This window comes from Sebastes fasciatus, chromosome 4, assembly GCF_043250625.1.
Source record: "Sebastes fasciatus isolate fSebFas1 chromosome 4, fSebFas1.pri, whole genome shotgun sequence".
NCBI classification, from domain to species: domain Eukaryota; kingdom Metazoa; phylum Chordata; class Actinopteri; order Perciformes; family Sebastidae; genus Sebastes; species Sebastes fasciatus.
The window spans coordinates 8363931-8382641 of NC_133798.1; the positions used below are offsets into that span (position 1 = coordinate 8363931).

Here is an 18711-nt window from a genome sequence, read left to right on the forward strand (position 1 = left end):
ATACCCATCCATGGCTCCTATACCTCGGGTTAAGTGCATCATCGCATGAGGCAACGTTGCCGTGGAAGCCGCAGACGCCAGTCGACGAGGACCAACCTAAATTTTAAACCCCTCTTTGACAGACACGAGCTGCAGCCAATCAGAGCGGGTTTAGATAAATCAGTACCAATCAGATCAGCTAGGGGGGCGGGACTAACCCAATCCTCAGGACGAGAGAAGGTAACTGTTACCAGAGAGAGAGAGTCAGATGAGAGACAGCTAGCAGCTCTGTCTGCACAGTACCGTTTACAGCTGAGATAACTTCAACCAGGCAGGCAGGTGGTCTCATGAAGGTTAACGACGGAGCTTCAGACAGCCAGAGGATATTTCTCGTGACCCAGACAAAGGAACTGATAAGAGTTGGAGCTCCCTTTTGTTGGTAAGTGTGAATGCGCAGCTCTGAGCAGCTCTGAGCTGGCTGAGCAGGCTGACAGGAATGGCTGGAGGAGAAGAGACTCAGCTAGCTTTATACAAAGTCTGCTAGCGAACCTGTTAGTAGCATGTTGCTGTAGCTACGCTCAGATGAGGGATGTGACCTGCTTTGTCTGTCCAGCCTCACCAAGAGACACATGACCGTTATGACTAAGTAACGAGACGGGATGTAGGACTAGAGACGCTGTAGGCTACTGACTCTACTGACTAGGACTAGAGACTGTAGGACTAGAGACTGTAGGACTAGAGGTTTTAGGACTAGAGACTGTAGGACTAGAGGCTGTAGGACTAGAGGTTTTAGGACTAGAGACTGTAGGACTAGAGGCTGTAGGACTAGAGACACTGTAGGCTACTGACTACTGACTAGAGACTGTAGGACTAGAGGTTGTAGGACTAGAGACACTATAGGACTAGAGACTGTAGGACTAGAGACTGTAGGACTAGAGGCTGTAGGACTAGAGACTGTAGGACTAGAGGCTGTAGGACTAGAGGTTGTAGGACTAGAGGTTTTAGGACTAGAGACTGTAGGACTAGAGACACTGTAGGCTACTGACTACTGACTAGAGACTGTAGGACTAGAGGTTTTAGGACCAGAGACTATAGGACTAGAGACTGTAGGACTAGAGGTTGTAGGACTAGAGACACTATAGGACTAGAGACTGTAGGACTAGAGACTGTAGGACTAGAGGCTGTAGGACTAGAGGTTTTAGGACTAGAGACTGTAGGACTAGAGACACTGTAGGCTACTGACTACTGACTAGAGACTGTAGGACTAGAGGTTTTAGGACCAGAGACTATAGGACTAGAGACTGTAGGACTAGAGGCTGTAGGACTAGAGACACTATAGGACTAGAGACTGTAGGACTAGAGACTGTAGGACTAGAGGCTGTAGGACTAGAGGTTTTAGGACTAGAGACTGTAGGACTAGAGACACTGTAGGCTACTGACTACTGACTAGAGACTGTAGGACTAGAGGTTTTAGGACCAGAGACTATAGGGACTAGAGACTGTAGGACTAGAGGCTGTAGGACTAGAGACTGTAGGACTAGAGACACTGTAGGCTACTGACTACTGACTAGAGACTGTAGGACTAGAGGTTGTAGGACTAGAGACACTATAGGACTAGAGACTGTAGGACTAGAGACTGTAGGACTAGAGGCTGTAGACTAGAGACACTGTAGGCTACTGACTACTGACTAGAGGACTGTAGGACTAGAGGTTGTAGGACTAGAGACACTATAGGACTAGAGACTGTAGGACTAGAGACTGTACGACTAGAGGCTGTTAGGACTAGAGACGACTGTAGGACTAGAGACTGTAGGACTAGAGGCTGTAGGACTAGAGACACTGTAGGCTACTGACTCTACTGACTAGAGACAGTAAGACTAGAGGCTGTAGGACTAGAGACTGTAGGACTAGAGACTGTAGGACTAGAGACTAGGACTAGAGACACTGTAGGACTAGAGACTAGGACTAGAGACTGTAGGACTAGAGACACTGTAGGACTAGAGGCTGTAGGACTAGAGACTGTAGGACTAGAGACACTGTAGGCTACTGACTCTACTGACTAGAGACAGTAAGACTAGAGGCTGTAGGACTAGAGACTGTAGGCTACTGACTAGAGACTGTAGGACTAGAGACACTGTAGGACTAGAGACTAGGACTAGAGACTGTAGGACTAGAGACACTGTAGGACTAGAGGCTGTAGGACTAGAGGCTGTATGACTAGAGACTGTAGGACTAGAGACACTGTAGGACTAGAGACACTGTAGGACTAGAGACAGTAGGACTAGAGGCTGTAGGACTACAGACTGTAGGACTAGAGACTGGAGACTGTAGGACTGGAGACGAGACTGTAGGACTAGAGACTGTAGGACTAGAGACTGTAGGACTAGAGACTATAGGACTAGAGACTGTAGGACTAGAGACTGTAGGACTAGAGACTGTAGGACTAGAGACTGTAAGCTACTGTGTCATGATGAGAGAGCGACTGGAAGCTAGCATGCAGCCAGGGGTCTGTGAAGTCTGTGCTGCTGGTTTGTGTGCCCCTCTTTTTGCCTTATTCATCATCCGTCTATGTAGAGGATGTTTCGTTTATCTAATGGGATAATATTGTGTTTGGGATATTTGACTTATGTTATTAACGTTACCTTGTAATGACCTGTTTTTGGCCACGTGCATGAAATGTGTCTTTTACAATATAAAAACAACCCCCCAAATTTAGTTATTTATTTTAACATATATGTTGTGTGAGTCTGAGAGAGAAATAGTTTGAGTTATGAGAGTGAATTTTTCTTTTTCAAATCCATAACAAACATAATTTTTTTTTGTGCGGTCAATCAATTAAGATATTTAATCATGATTAATCGCGATTAATTGCAAAAATAAATGGCACTTTTTTTATCTGTATAAAATGTACCATAAAGGGAGATTTGTCAAGTATTTAATACTCTTATCAACATGGGTGTGGGCAAATATACTTGCTTTATGCTATACAGTATATTTATTACTGGAAATCAATTAACAACACAAAACAATTACGTATATTGTCCAGAAACCCTCACAGGTACTGCATTTAACATGAAAAATATGCTCAAATCATAACCTGGCAAACTGCAGCCCAACAGGCAACAACAGCTGTCAGTGTGTCAGTGTGCTGACCTGACCATGACTTGCCCGAAACTGCATGTGATTATCATAAAGTGGGCATGTCTGTAAAGGGGAGACTCGTGGGTACCCACAGAACCCATTTTCATTCACATATCTTGAGGTCAGAGGTCAAGGGGCCCCTTTGAAAATGGCAATGACAGTTTTTCCTCTCCAAAATTTAGCGCAAGTTTGGAGCATTGTTTAACCTCCTTCGCAACAAGCTAGTATGACATGTTGGTACCAATGGATTCCTTAGGTTTTTTCTAGTTTCACTCCAGCTTTAAAACTGAGCTCGCTACAACCTCTGATAGATCAATTGCGTTATAAAAATTAGTGGCGTTAAAACAATTTTGCGTTAACGCGTTATTATTGTGTTAACTTTGACAGCCTTAATCATTTTAGAATCCAAATTTAACGTGCCATCAGCTTTTTGTACGGAAGGCCCAGTGCATAGAATAAGGAAAATATAGGCAATGACTATAAAATAAAATGAAAAATAGAAATGGCAATTTTCCTCTGAAAAATGTATTTCCAATGATTGTGTGCTTATGTGCGCTTCAGTTTTACAGTGGTTGTTTCCAGTTAATGGCTGATTAATAATGAGAGATGCTCAAGTAGTAAGAGAAAATGTGGTTGCTTTGTTTTGAGTGTTGCTCCTTTGTTTTCAACAGCCATTCTTCATTGCGAGCACATGTTATGGAAGGAGGGGCCTTAAACTGAAGGAGTCCAAACCAGGCAGCCCAGAATAACCCAAACCTCGATTATCTCTTCTGAATGAATCTTCTCTTCTCAACTGGATGAAATGCCTTGACCGAACCCCCGCCATACCATGGCAGGTGTAGTCTCCTCTGTGGGTTTGGTGGTGATGCTCAAGGCTCTTATGCATGCCCGTGGCCCGCATGCAGTGTTTCTGGGGATGACGTTTTTGGTAACGGTGATCGCAGCTGACTCACCTGTTGCAGGTAAGAGAGAACCTTTCGCTGACTCACACAACATGATCCACTAATTTGTACCTTGTGTTACATAACCGACACAGCATCTGGTACAAGGTTTCAGTTAGCTTTTCAGCATTGACATGTTATATACACCAAGTTCAAGTTGGACTTGTAAGGTGATAATTATATGCAAACCAAAAATAACTATAGAGACCATTTTGAAGGACAAAGATACCCATTCATGTTTCTTATTTTAGTATAAGAGGTGGCAAATCAACAAATATTAAAAATAGTGAATATTTGTGGAACAGTAAGGTCCACATATTGTAACACAACCCAGCATTTTTATGGTGTGTATCACTTAATCCAACTGAATAGCTACATAACTTGCACTAGATTCAAAGTAAACATGAATGATGCGTAAACCTGTTTAGTGTGTGTTGGTCAAATGTGTTAATGGCATCCGGGATCAATCCAACTAAGGCGTAATCAAGAACTTTGTCTTGATGGATTGGTTTCTGGTTTCTCTTGTCCTGAGGCATGGATTAGATAGAAGTCTGAAGCTTAAGCCATCTATCCGTTCTCTTTACCGCTGGTCCAGTGCAGGGTTGTAGCAAATTACCTACAAATTTAACCATCCTATTTTTATTTTTATTTAACCTTTAATGTCTTTGGGTAGGTTTGCTGAGCAGGAATGCTTATTTTCAGCAATTAGACGTATCCGGGGATGTACAGGAAGTAAACGAGTCGCCATTACTGGGGTGGCGTCTCCCTACAATTCGTGTGGGTTTGAATGCAAATTGTCCAGTTTTCTATGATGTCTAAGAGTTCGGGAAGAACCTGAGCAGTTCCCAGCTGCCTAACGTTAGCCTGACATGGCCGCCTGACATGGCCGCCGGATGGCCGCCGAATTCTTCTATACTTGACATGGTTACAGTCACATCACGGAGATGCTTAGTATAACAGCAGTGTTGTTTTTGAGCCGCTGAGCAGCTGCACTGGAGGAGTTGGGTTTATTATGTGCCTTGCTCAAGGCCAATGTACCCAGCGACCTTCCAGTCGTAACATCGCTGTCTTAACCTTCAGGCCACTGTTACCAAATCTTCAATTTAAAGCTTGTCATCCCCTTAATACGAAGAAATTACATCATAGATGACATAACCCTGCAGTTTGTTTTGCCTTTAGTTTAATACTGGATGTAATGTGAAACAACAAAGTTTGTGTCTGTAGGTACTTGATTTTCAAAGTCATGGCGGCGTGATCTTGGATACTGTAGTTGTGATATTCATAATGAAGACACTCACATGTTTGATTCTGGGTTTTCACAAGAGGTGAAGTGGCTCTATCCCTAGAGTACACAGACTTGAGAGTTAAACCACTTTCCAGTAATTAGGGAAAGAGAAAGGGTCTAAATTCATCCACTTGATGGGTGTTTTCTCCGGACTCACTTTTATAGATAGTGACATGATCCACACACCCCTCCCCTTGCACATTGCCCAGTGAAAAGAACACGTTATAAGAGTAGCCAAAAACTCATGATATTACGTCCTAATAGGATTATGTAGTAAATGCCAGGATGAAAGCCGTGTGCAGGAAATTAGGAATTAGTACATTTTAAACTCTTACGAAGAACAACTCTATGCACAACTTTAATTCGAAGACCAATAATGCGGGCTAACCATTGTCTTCAGTTTACTGCTAATGCATTTGTCATATTTCAGATTTTGTCAGACGAAAAAATACAATTAAGCCATTCTGTAAACAATTTACAAAGATTGCACAACTGGGAAGTTTTGATATTTTCGTATCGTAAGTATATTTCTTCCTGTTTCTGCCATTTTGCAGTTGCTCATCATATTCAATTAGCTGAATGGTTTGCATTTAGTCCTCCTATGGAGATGGTTCTCCTGAAGCTAGGATGGGCTGTAACAACCCTTATGCCAACAACTCTATACCTAGAAACCACAAAGTTTCAGTGCACATTTACTTTAATTTTTTTGAAAGTATTTCCCACGTGCCATCTTTTTTGTGTCGATGACAGTTGTACAACAATGCTTGCAGAAAATGCGGGATAACCACTTTCAAAACGGCAGTCCACAAACCAGTGGGTGATATCACGGTGACTACGCCCACTTCTTATACAGTCTATGATTGAAACATTCAGGGGTAGAATTATCACTGCTCTTGTTTTAATTTTGCCTATTCCTTTAAAAATGCAGTCCTTTTGATGTTTAAGCATCTTGCCTTTTACTTTCAGCTACCAATTATTTATATTAAGACACAGAACTTATTTCGTTTTAGGTAGCCTACTTCATTTCAATAAATCAAGTTCTAATATGGCTTTATATATGGCTGTAAAATATTTATTCAATATCTCAAAATGTGAAGTGAAATACTGGCAAGAAGTCGGACCTGTTCTTTTGACTGTTGAATCAGAGCTAAGTTAGTTAAGCTAGGACTAAACGCTGTTTCATCTTGGTCATGATTGCCTCTGCCCGTTGCACAAAACTACAGTTTTATAAAACTGCATTACTTATATATCACAGCTAAAAATCTAATTAGTTATGGTAAACATCTTGCCCCAAAATGGACAATAGTTATTGTATGACAGGAAGTGCTCATCATCTTTACCAATCGCTATACAGTTCAATTAATTCATGCTTTGGATGACAGCTGTGTTTCCATGGTCTGATTCAACAGTGAAATCACCCGTCATACAGCTTTCCTCTTACAGACTCAGAAAAGCTCGCTTTATAGTTTCTAGGTCAAATAGGCGACCTACGTATAATTGTTCCTCCAGATCCGACATCATACAGTAATAACCCTCTTTCTTACTTCTCTCCCTCTCTTGGTCTTTCTGCTCAATTTCTGTGTAAAAAATAGTTCCACATCTACACCCTAGATCTAAAATGAAAGATCTTTTACAAACATATAGGATGTAATTAGAAACTTTATATATGATACCATAAAGTGCCCTTGCAATTTTCGCTTCAACAGTCTCTCTCTGCACTGCAGTGGCTGGCAAGTTCAACACAGCGAGCTGCAGGCCAGCAAAGTCCTGGCTAATTACCAGTGCAGTCCGTTGCCATGTGAAATGTGATCTGTGTGGGATGACAATATGGCCATTCATTATTCATTAGAGCTGGGAGCCAGTTGCAGATCAATGGGTAGAAGAACCTATCAAAAGTCAAACAGTGGGTACGTTTGCTCTCACCAGGCCTGCAGCTTGACCAGACAGATCTTTTGGAAAGCAGCTCGGTGGCTGACACTGCCTTTTATACTCACTGGCCTCTCCCACCATTGTCTGGCTATGTGGAGGGCAGTGGAAGCTAGGTCTGCTGGTCAAGGGTGGGTCAATGATAGCAGACTTAAAACAGCTTTTTAATGTTATTCTTCCACTTGATAATCAGTGTCCATAATTATCTTGTCTGATACATTCACACGTCAAAGTTATTATACAGTCTGCTATTGTGAGGATGGCTGTAGTCTCATTTACCTAATTTTTTCCAGTTGCCCGCTATTACCTGCATCATATCGGTAGGTTGGGATGTGAAGGTACCAGAGTGGGGGCTCGTGAATGTACATCTGTTAGTGATTTTGTGTACCCTTTTTTGTGTTTTACCAAGGCAATTTTCCACTGCAGTTTCTGCGTCCTACAAGTGTCAAAACATAGCATGAATATTGTGTAGAACAACAATCTTTATGTAGGCTAATCAAGGACTGAAACAACTCACCAGTGTTTATTTGTTTGGTTGTTTGTTTTTTGTCAGACATAATTACTAGTTATTAATAAGTTTGAAGTTATGATTTGTTAACTGCTTTAACCATGGTATTTCGATTTTTTTTTTTTTAATTAAAGTGAACTTATTATGCTAATTTTCCGGTGCATACTTTTATTTTGGGTTTCTACTGGAACATGTTTACATTCTTTAATGTTCAAAAAATGCTTTAATTTCCTCATACCGGCTGTGTTGCAGCACTTCCTCTGTCTGAAATGCTCTGTTTGAGCTCTTGCCCCGCCCTCCCGAAAAGCCCAGTCTGCTCTAATTGGTCAGCTGGCTCAATCTGTTGTGATTGGTCAACTGAACCAAACCCTTCGGGCTCTTCTCCAGCTCCGCTCTAACTACCTTTGTTTGAGGGCGTGCCAAAATAGCCGCTAGGCAGATATTATGCAAATGTGTTACTTGGTGACATCACCACGTTACGGAAGAAAAGGCGGGACTTCAAGCAAGGCATTTCAGGCAGTTCAGGAGCGGTGTTTCTGCAGGGGAGAGTAACTCCCTTTGGCGTGGACTTTGGGCTTTGTAATTTTGCAGACCTTTTACATGCACAAAAAACTATATAACACACTAAGTGAAAGGGGAAAAGCAGAAAAGCATAATGGTCACCTTTAACATTTTGCACTTAAAAACGATTAGACAAGTGGAAATAACCAATGGTAGTGTTTTAGGATGCTTGTCAATGTACTGTATGTTATTTATTGTTTAATATTGATTAGCTGTACATGATGGATCAGATCATGTAAAGCTAATCAATATACATTTATATTGCATGGCATAGCATTTAAAGGATACGGCGAACATTACATTTTCTCTGGTTACATATTCATTATCTTATAAAATATCTATTTATTTAGATTTGAGGGAAAAATCAAAACTTTTACCTTTAACCGAGTCAACCTCATTTAGCATTATTTAGGCACCAGAGAGCGTCTGCAGCTGTAAAACTGAGAACTCCGATATCTCTCAGACTGTGATCTGTTCGGTAACAGTTGTTGGTACACAAGCCTACAGTAAACTTTATTTATTACGACTAGATTGTCCTGACTGTGCTTACAGTTTCTTGTGCTAACGGCCTGTCTGTGTTGGGAGCAACATTGAGGCCATATTGTGCCCAAATCACTATGTGCTCTGATGAACTGCAGCTGATTATTTATATATTTATCAGAGCAGATGGTGCGGTTCAGCCCAGCCTCTTTTGAGCTACTCCGGGCTAAATCTTTTTTTTTTTTTGGACCTTTCAACATCACAGCAACTACTTAGAAATCTATTTCGCTTATAGCCCTGCACAGATATTTCACTTTGTCTGCTCACATATATGTGAGAGAGCTTAACCTAACCCAGCAGACAGTGTTTGTTCTCCCAGGACCTAAAGCCTGAGAGTGGCCTGCGCTGGGAGGATTGAGGAGAAGTAGAGGAGGGTGCTGAGTGACACAGTCCTCTGGGCCTCTCTGGTTACAAGTCTTTGCCTTCCTGTCTTTCGAAGAAAATCAGGACTGCAGAAAGTGAAGGAGTGTACCCAAACTGTGTGTGTGTATGTGTGTATGTGTGTATGTTTGTCCCTGCGTGCATATAGTGCAGGTCTTTTGTAAAAGAATGACACATAGGTATTGCACCATCAAAATCCACTCTTGGTCATACCATCATAGCCATGAATTCTGGGGAGACTCCTGTGAGTTTGTGTGTCTGCTTTGGAGCTTTTATGAACTTAAGTGCTTAAATATATCATACAGGAGCCCGCATGCTACAAATCCCTGGAGACTCACTGAAAACGTTCAGGAAAGTCAGCTTCCTTTGTAGCTAAATGTACCTTTTAACTCAGATCCCCTCATTCCCTTTTCCTCCGTTACCTCTTCCACTTTCTCAATTGTACTCTTGTACTACTTCCCTCCCCCTTATCCTGCTCCCCCTCTTTTTGCTCTCTCCTTTCTCTTATCTTAAGAAGTGTTCCCTCAGGAAAACAAAACAACAGCCACATGAATATTTGATGAGGTGCAGGCATGACCTCAGTCAGGTCTCCATTCTCATGCTCATTTTTGGCCAAATTAGACCACTAAATTAATTTACGGTAGATGTTGGCGACTCCTCCAACTATAAAAAGTTTACTTTACCTTTATTGGACTATTGGCATGGGCAGGAATATATTACAATATATTTATAACATTCACATTATTGATTTAAATCTGTTCTTTAATGTTTTATTGTTTAATATAGGCTAAATTCGACAAGAAAGTGTACCAGAAAGCAACTGGTGTAGGTATATAATGAATGCACCTCCTTATGAATTTTTTTTCTGTGGGGGGGCTGCTCCAGTTTGCCAGAGAGCTTGATCTAATTGAACTCCGCTGATAAAAAAAATCGGATCTTTCCCATCTTAAAAGCTTCCCCGATAAACCAAATGTCAACACAGCCATATCTTGATTGTTCGACTGCACTCAGCATACGCAGCTCCTGCCAACTGAAAAGAGGCAGTCACGCAAGGGGCTTAGCTGAAAACAGAACCATGTGTGGGGTTGTAGTTAGCTAACATTAATACCAAAAGACTCTTTCTTCTCTAGCTTCTTTTTTTTTTCAAATTACACAACCATTAAATAACTTTTTTTTTTGCTATAAGGAGTCTGGCAAACATAGGAAATGATATCATTAGAGGGCTCTGTAATTGGTATCTCAGGTTTCTCGACACACATAGGAATGTATGTGTGCTTGTGTGCATTATTCTGTGTGGTGGGTGCATGTGCACACACAAGCACACGTCTGTGTTTCACAGCTGCTTGGCTGATACCTATAGTTCGCCTGCTGTAGAAACCTTATTCTGGTAGTGAAAGGTGGGTTGTTTCTTATAAAATGCCCCAAAAATCATTATTGAACAATTCAGTTGGACCTAATGTTTCTCTGTTCATGTATAATCTATTAATACTGAGATCCATACAGCTTGCCTTTTGCTTGGAAGCACTGTCTCTTCCACTAAAAAAAGAAGTATCCTCATCCATTCACCAGGCAAATCATATTTAGGCTTCAACCAGCCACTTGCATTAAAGCAGATGAAGACAGAAACACATTTGTTGTCTTTTTAATGTTCTGCAAGTGCTTCAGTTTAGGTTATTTCCTTGTTCCCTTTTTCTACGTGGTCTGGTTGAGTAAAGGAGACCAGGGGAAGGTATTTTCTATGATTCAATTCCAGACATCAGCAAAGTGCTGTCTGCAGACAGGCATTATCAGGTTAACTCTTTTTCAGCCTTGGGATCAGTACAGTAGTCATGAGAGGACAGCAAAGCCAAAATCACATTTTATCTTACTTGGAGGATTTACATCTGTTTGTGTTCGTTGTTGCAGGCTTTATTCAAGTTATGCATAAAGTAGAATTCTTGTGCATTGTCATCCATATTTAGTATTCACTGTTTTTATAGTTTACTCTGTAGATTTTACTTTATTCAAAAGGTCCCAAAGCAATATGGTTTGGATAATGAATAAGATATAAACCAGATTGAGCAGTGCTGCAATAAATGCAATAGCCAAAGCAAACAATTCCTTGCCCAAGATGTATCTAAACTAGGGTTGTCAAAGTTAACGCGATAATAACACGTTAACGCAATTTCGTTTTCACGTCACTGATTTCTTTAATGTATTAACGCAACTTGCAATTTTAATTAACCTCTTAGAAGTTCAACAGGCGGCCGGCCACTATACGATCGGAGGTTTTAAAGCTAGAGTGAAGATAGTATCAGATGAAACTAGAAAACCGAATTCATTGGTACCAGCCATGTCATACCAGCTTGGTGCAAAATAGGCTAAATAATGCTCCAAACTTACACTAAATTTGGATTGCCATTTTCAAGCCCAATCTTTACAGACATGCCCACTTTATTATAATCACATGCAGTTTTGGCCAAGTTATAGTCAAGTCAGCACACTGGCACACTGACAGCTGTTTTTGCCTGTTTGGCTTGAGTTTGCCATGTTATGACTTGAGCATATTTTTTATGCTAAACGCAGTACCTGTGAGGGTTTCTGGACAATATTTGTCATTGTTTTGTGTTGTTAATTGATTTCCAATTATAAATATATACATAAATTTGCATAAAGCAAGCATATTTACCCACTCCCATGTTGATAAGAGTATTAAATACATGACAAATCTCCCTTTAAGGTACATTTTGAACAGATAAAAAAATGTTTGATTAATTTGCGATTAATCGTGAATAACTATAAACCATCATGTGATTAATCGCGATTATATTATATTTTAATTGATTGAGAGCCCTAATCTAAACATATTCTTACTCATTTGACTGTTGGAGGAGGCTATACAATAAAATCCCCCCACGGTGACTGCCCTTAAGAAACAAACTTTACGGTTAAATTAAACAAAAACAAAGTAAAATTAAGCAAGTAAAACAAAATGGGTCACTTGTAAAAATAACTGCACAAATAGAAAAAAAGATGTTTCTTCCGCCATCTTGATTTGCATGTGTAATAACAGGTTTATTCAGACACACTGGGCCTCTGTAGAGCTATTCTAAACAGTCAGACACATATATAGCTTAGTGGAGAGATGTGATGATCCAATATATGATCTCGTCAGATTTAGCCAATATATATCCTGGGTAAATGGGTTAGTGCTATTTCAAATGCCCGAAGTAGTGTCTGCCTTCAGCACAGTCTCTCTACCGTCGCTGTTCTATCTCTTTTTATTTTATTGTGGGGAGGATTTTGTAAAGGAACATCAGATCAGCCAACAGCAGTAATAATCCCTCTCTTGTCAGAATCCTTTTTACATGATTGCTGGCAGTGATCCAAGCCTGCAACCAGATCTATAAACAGAAGCAGAACAAACCAACCAAGCTCAAGAAGGGCATTATTTTAGTGTCATCATCTCCTTACGGACAGATGGGTTTTCACTGAATCGTTGTTATAGATGGAAATGTATTACTACATTTACAGCACAAAGATACTCCACACCTTGTAAAGAAAGCAAAGGTAAAAACGATACCAACCTAACAGAGAGGCGAAGTCTCGCCCCTTCCGGTGGACCCCCATGGGACCTTATTTCTGAAAAAATATGTACGGTAGTCACGATAGTCTTTTTATCAGCCGGGAAGCTAAAGAACGAGCGAGACCCGTTTCTCATGTGGGTATATGCCAGTACGAAACACACAGGCATCATCTTTCAGTGAGAGAGACGTCACTTACACGACTTGTGTTGTCTTTCTAATCACGTATTTTCACAGTCTGACACTTAAACAGTTTTACAACAAACTGAGACTTTCTTGACTTGCAAAATTATGTTTTAAATTGACAATCATATGGGTGATTCACGGCGCAATTCAAACAGGATCAAAAGATTATTTTTCTCGTTGCCGTTGACTACCGTACATATTTTTTCCAAAATAAGGTCCCATGGTGGTCCACCGGAAGGGGCGGAACTTCTCCTCTCTATGCTTCCACTTACTTGCCAGTCGATGCTGTGCATTATGTGACTGATTCATTAATAGTCGTAATAACACAATAAAATAAGTACCTGTTAAGAAGGCCCAGAGTAAAATGACTAGAGACTTGTAGAATTCGTTAACTTGTCAGTTTGGCCCAATGCAAATTTAGTTCAGTGCATGCACAAGGCAGCTATTCATTAGACCAAGTCAAGGCTAACAGACACATCAAGGCCTGATGAATAGAAATGGAATCTCATTAGCCTGGGATTTTACATGTAATGAATAAATGAGAATCTCACTGCATTAATTCTTCAGTGTTGTCAGAGTAATGAGACTGTGCCATATTTTCTTCATTCATTTTTTTTACGAGGAGATGACGCAGAGTATTGTAGGGTAACTTTTTTTTGTGAGGAAGCAGGATAATATTTTTCTTTCTTTTATTTTTCTAGTCTTTATAAACTAGACATAATAGTTTATTTCTCACTTTTAATGACTGCTAAGGCAATAACATTCCCTGTTCAATGAGTTTTTATTGGCAGTGAAATGGGGATCTATTGTGAAAATGATTCACGTATTCCAGAAAGAGAAAAGGTGACTTACTGGGAGAGTGAGATTAAGAAGAGAGAATAAAAACTGTCATTTGTGTGAGCTGGACACTTGATATTTATGGTCTCGTGACCTGATATTTAAAGGTGTCTCTCTGCAGGAGTCTCATTGCTGAGTCTCACGGGCAGGCCCAACAATGAGCGGCCAGCCGAGTGTGACACACTCGTGTTTCGGGGGACAGGTGGCAGCGCTGCTTAGTCTTGAAGGCCTTTGTCAGTTTCTGCTTACTGTAATGTTAGCCCCAGTTCAGTCCGGTCTCACTTGCTCTGTGCCTGGCTGCTGTCTGTCGTGCTGTGTTTTCACTGTCATTACCATAAGATTAGCCATCAAGTATTAAGAACATGCCTGCTTAATTATTGAGAATAACCAGCCAGGTATTTCTACAATCATAATTCATTCACACAACATTGTTCATTAAAATATAGAGGCGAAGTCTCTCCCCTTCCGGTGGATCCCTTGGGACCTTATTTCGGAAAAATTGTATATGGTAGTCAACGGCGAGAGACAAATAGTTTTTTGATCCAGTTTGAATTGCGCCGTGAATCACACATATGTTTTTCAATTCAAAACATAATTTTGCAAGTCTAGAAAGTCCCAGTTTGTCATAGGCTTGTCTTAGTATTATTCAGTTTTGTGCAAAACACTGTTCATATTTTTTCCGAAATAAGGTCCCATAGTGGTCCACCGGAAGGGGCGTGACTTTGCCTCTCTACTATCATAACTATATTTTAAACCTCATGAAGCTGAGATTAAACTACAGCAATTATTCATTGCGTCATTGTCAAAGAGAGTTGGGCTGTAACTCGTGATTATTTTCATTGTCTATTAATCTGACGATTATTTTCTTGATTAATCGATTAGTTGTTGGTCTATAAAATGTAAGAAAATGGTGGAGAATGTCAATCAGTGTTTCCCAAAGCCCAGGTGACGTCCTCAAAAGTCTTGTTTTGTCCACAACTCAAAGATATTCAGTTCACTTTCATAGAGGAGTAAGGAAACCAGAAAACATTCACATTTAAGAAGAATTAGAGAATTATGACTTTAATTTCTTAAAAAATGACTCATTACTTATCAAAATAGTTGCCGATTAATTTAATAGTTGACAACTAATCGATTAATCTTTGCAGCTGTAAAAGAGAGCATTGCTTTTTGGTTCTACTGTTTATTTTCTGTCTGTCTGTGTTCCTTTGTCCTTGTCCTTAACTCATCATCATTTTCACAATCGTCATCATCAGCACAATTATCAGTGTTGTCGTCAATCACCTGCCAATAACAGTCTTTGTCTTAATTGGCTAGATGTATGTCATCCATTCATGCATGTGTAATTGTCCTAAATGTGACTATAAATGAATTAGCTTGTCACTCTAGGGTGTGCTGAGATGAGGTGACATTTTGGGGTCATGTACCACAGTATGACCTCAAACATCAGCATGTTCTTCAGACAAACATGGTTTCCTACAGAGCTCGTAAGTGTAGCCTTTGTCTGTTCTTTGGTAGCACTTAAAATGTTTTATTGTTTATTTACAGCTAAATGGAAAGTCAAGTGCAGAGTTGATCTGTGTTTTTCTGTGAACAGAGACCCACACACATTCACATTGACCACTCACTATTTGTTCCATACTTTGCTTGGACTGACACAGAGGTTATGATTCCAGTTTATTAACTATTTTTTTCTACATTTTGTTTTACCAAATGCTGTGGCTTTTCCTTTCCATGCTTTGTTCTTGTGATTATTCATAACTTCCTCACAAGACTGAGAAACCAGGCCATCAATAAAAAGCCTGTATTTAGCAGGCAACTTAGATCCTCCTATTAAGAACATAATTTGGTCTGCTCAGAGTAAGCTAAGAGTGTGTGTGCGTGCATGTGTGCATCTGCCCAGCTGCGTGATACACCCCTGGAGGTTCAAACACTTGGCACAGCAGACAAGGAGCTGTGTGGCAGTTTGGGAGAATGTGCAGCACAGACTGGCCTTCAGAGAAGAAAGTCTTGGCTTTCTCCTTCCCAATGGGCTCCGTTATAATAGCATGCTGACTCAATTAAGGTACCAGTGTAGGTTATAATTAAGTTGGGAGTTTTCTCCTGGGCCAAGCCAGAGGCAGTCTTGTTGTATGAAGCGATGCAGTAAATTGAAGATGACGCTCCAAAAGTATATTCTTTTTTTTGTTGATGCTTTTTATAAGCGATCTGTTCTGCGGTCCCGGCGTTAAAAATAATCCTCTCCCTCAGCTGATTCTGTGGCTATTTTCAAGTGTGCATGATTCTGCAGAGCCTCTGTAACACTACAAAGAACATTACCAGCAGCTGCTTAGTCACTGTGTAGAGGCCGTTGGTGGCTTCCTTCTGGCAATGGCATTAATGGCGCCTTCAAAGTCTTGCTCTGTTCAAGACCTACTTTCAAGGACAAATTTAAGACATGCGGTCTGCGTTGGACTTATTTAACAGAATAGTTGTGTTTTCGCCTTGATGTGGTCTGTTTGTGCATGTAAACTTTCTATGCACACATTATGGTTCATTTTGATTATCTATAACACCAAAAACTATAAGATAGCATCTCCTTTAATGTAAGGTAACGTTTTTTTTCAGCAGAACCATAAAAGTTCTGTTTGGGTTTTGAATATTATTGTATGAAACACATTTAAAGCTAGGGTTGGTAGTCTTGAGAAACTAGCAAGAGTATGCCAGATTGAAAAAATTATCCAACTGAAAAACCGAACCCAGTGTTGCCAACCCTTTCTAATGAAAGTAGCTAGCAGCATTAGCTCCAAAAAAAAAGTCCCTAAATCTAGAGAGAAAGTCTTCAAGGCAACACCACTGTCCAAAGTCACTCCCCCAAAATGATTATTGCGAACGTAAACATATAGTTATTAACGTAAACAATGAACATGGCTATTGTTGGTACTCACAGCTGTCACGCAGCTTGTGGAAGACTCCGGTGACATGCAGTCGTGTAGGTATACAGGCTGGCAGGTAGGTAGACAGGCAGGTAGGCCATCCAATCATTTCATTTGTGCCAAATGAAATGATTGGACGGATTTATTACAGTCCTGCGACAGCCATAGATACCGTATTTTTTCTTTTTTTTTGTCAGAGCATTTGATTTACTGTTTGCTGTTGGGATGTAAAGAGAATTTCAACAAATTTAACCAAAAAAATGTTTTGAAGATGATTACCAACCCTAGCTTTAAGCATATAAAAGAGACAAACTTATACAAGCTACATGGAACTGTGAAAAAGTCTATTACCATGAGTTATTTAAGAATTATTCTGTTCCTTTCACTTCAGCTCATGTAGCTGTCCTCGAATATGTTAGACCCATGTAGTGTAATCAAGGCAATTCCCAAATTAAATCATGCATGGCACACTGTGTTATGCAATATGGAGCCTTTGGCACTCAAATTAAGTCGGAAATGTATTGCATGAGCCTCATTTGCCATTTCTACATTTTGGCAGGTCTAATGTCACCCTGAAGGATTTTAATGTTGTGTGCAAGAGGTAGAGTTCCTTCCTGATGAGCTGAAAGCTGCACCATCCATTACTCCAAGGTCAGGTACCACAAAAAAAGGATAGGCGATGTTCTCCTTAGAGCGCATCGCTAAAAAGTTCAGGTCATCGAGTTGCTGAGCCAGAACGACCACTCGTTCGTTTTGGAACATATGGTCATGCATACATGTCAGCATAAACAATATGCCTTTAGTTCAAAACTGGACGTAAGGAAAACCGTCATTGTCAACTGTTATTATGATTCCACATTGTAGCTTAGCATTAGGGGTGGGAATCACCAGAGGCCCCATGATAAGATATTATCACGATACTCAAAGCTGCAGTGGGTAGAAATGGAGCAAATATGATTAAAAAAAGTTATTTTTATAAAACGGTCACTATATCCTGACAGTAGTGTATGAGACGGGTAATCTGAACAAAAATCATGTGCCTATGTGTCCTCCAGTGCTCCTCATGGCATCTGCAAGATTTCACAGACCGGAAAACAACCAATCGGAGCTGATCTGGAGTCTGCCGTCTATGAGAGCCGGCTTTCAATCACTCGCAAACTTCCATCAAACGGTCAAACTAGGCAGCGCTGATCAAATATGAATCAATATTCTGTTACTGTAATGCCTATTTCTCACCTCAAATGTTTTCAGAAACATCTTGTAGTGTACTGTTTAGCTGTAAAATGAGAAAGTTTGTGACCTGGCAGCCATGTTGAGATCAGTTGAAGAAATACCAAGCACCGCCCACTAGCCAGAGCACAGCCAATAGGAACGCTCTCTCTCTCTCTCTGAAATGACCTGTGATTGGTCAAAGTCTCCCATCACGGGCTAGATTTTTTAAAGCCTGTAAACAGAGCCATGAGGAGGTGCAGAAGTCTAGTTATCTCTCAGAACACTTGAATTACAATATGCTGAAAGGTTATTATGGAATTTTTGCCCAATGATGCAAAAAATATTCTGCCTACTGCAGCTTTAAGTCACGATACGATCCTATTGCGATTTTAAACATTTTGCAAATGCTTAGTATTGAGATAAGATATTTTGTGATATATTGCGATTCATTGCCTCTTTTCAACTGCAAATTATGTAATTTATGTTTGTCAACAACTGTTTAATCTAATAAGATACAGTTTTAACTCTGTTCATCTCACTTCAAGCATTTTTATTGGTGCCAAATGGCATTGTCAGTCAAGCAGACAGACGGACCAACACTGTCATAAAAACATAAATGTTGCATCATGCACCTGACAAACCTGTTTGTATCAGAGTCTACATTGTGTTGGCAATATTAATAGTTTATTCTGTATAAGACTGATAATTGACATCTGTGTATCGATACAATATTGCC

The 18711-nt window shown here is 40.2% G+C and overlaps 1 protein-coding gene across 1 annotated transcript in view; it reads left to right on the forward strand.

Annotated features, from left to right (window-relative positions):
• The first annotated feature begins 204 nt into the window (after positions 1-204).
• Positions 205-18711, forward strand: part of LOC141765650 (UPF0606 protein KIAA1549) — a 54234-nt gene continuing 35727 nt past the window's right edge. Inside the window, exons 1-2 of the mRNA XM_074631769.1 lie at positions 205-418; positions 3792-4082. Coding sequence (XP_074487870.1) covers positions 3950-4082 — 133 coding nt within the window. The 5' untranslated portion in view covers positions 205-418; positions 3792-3949. The remainder of the gene's footprint in view (positions 419-3791; positions 4083-18711) is intronic.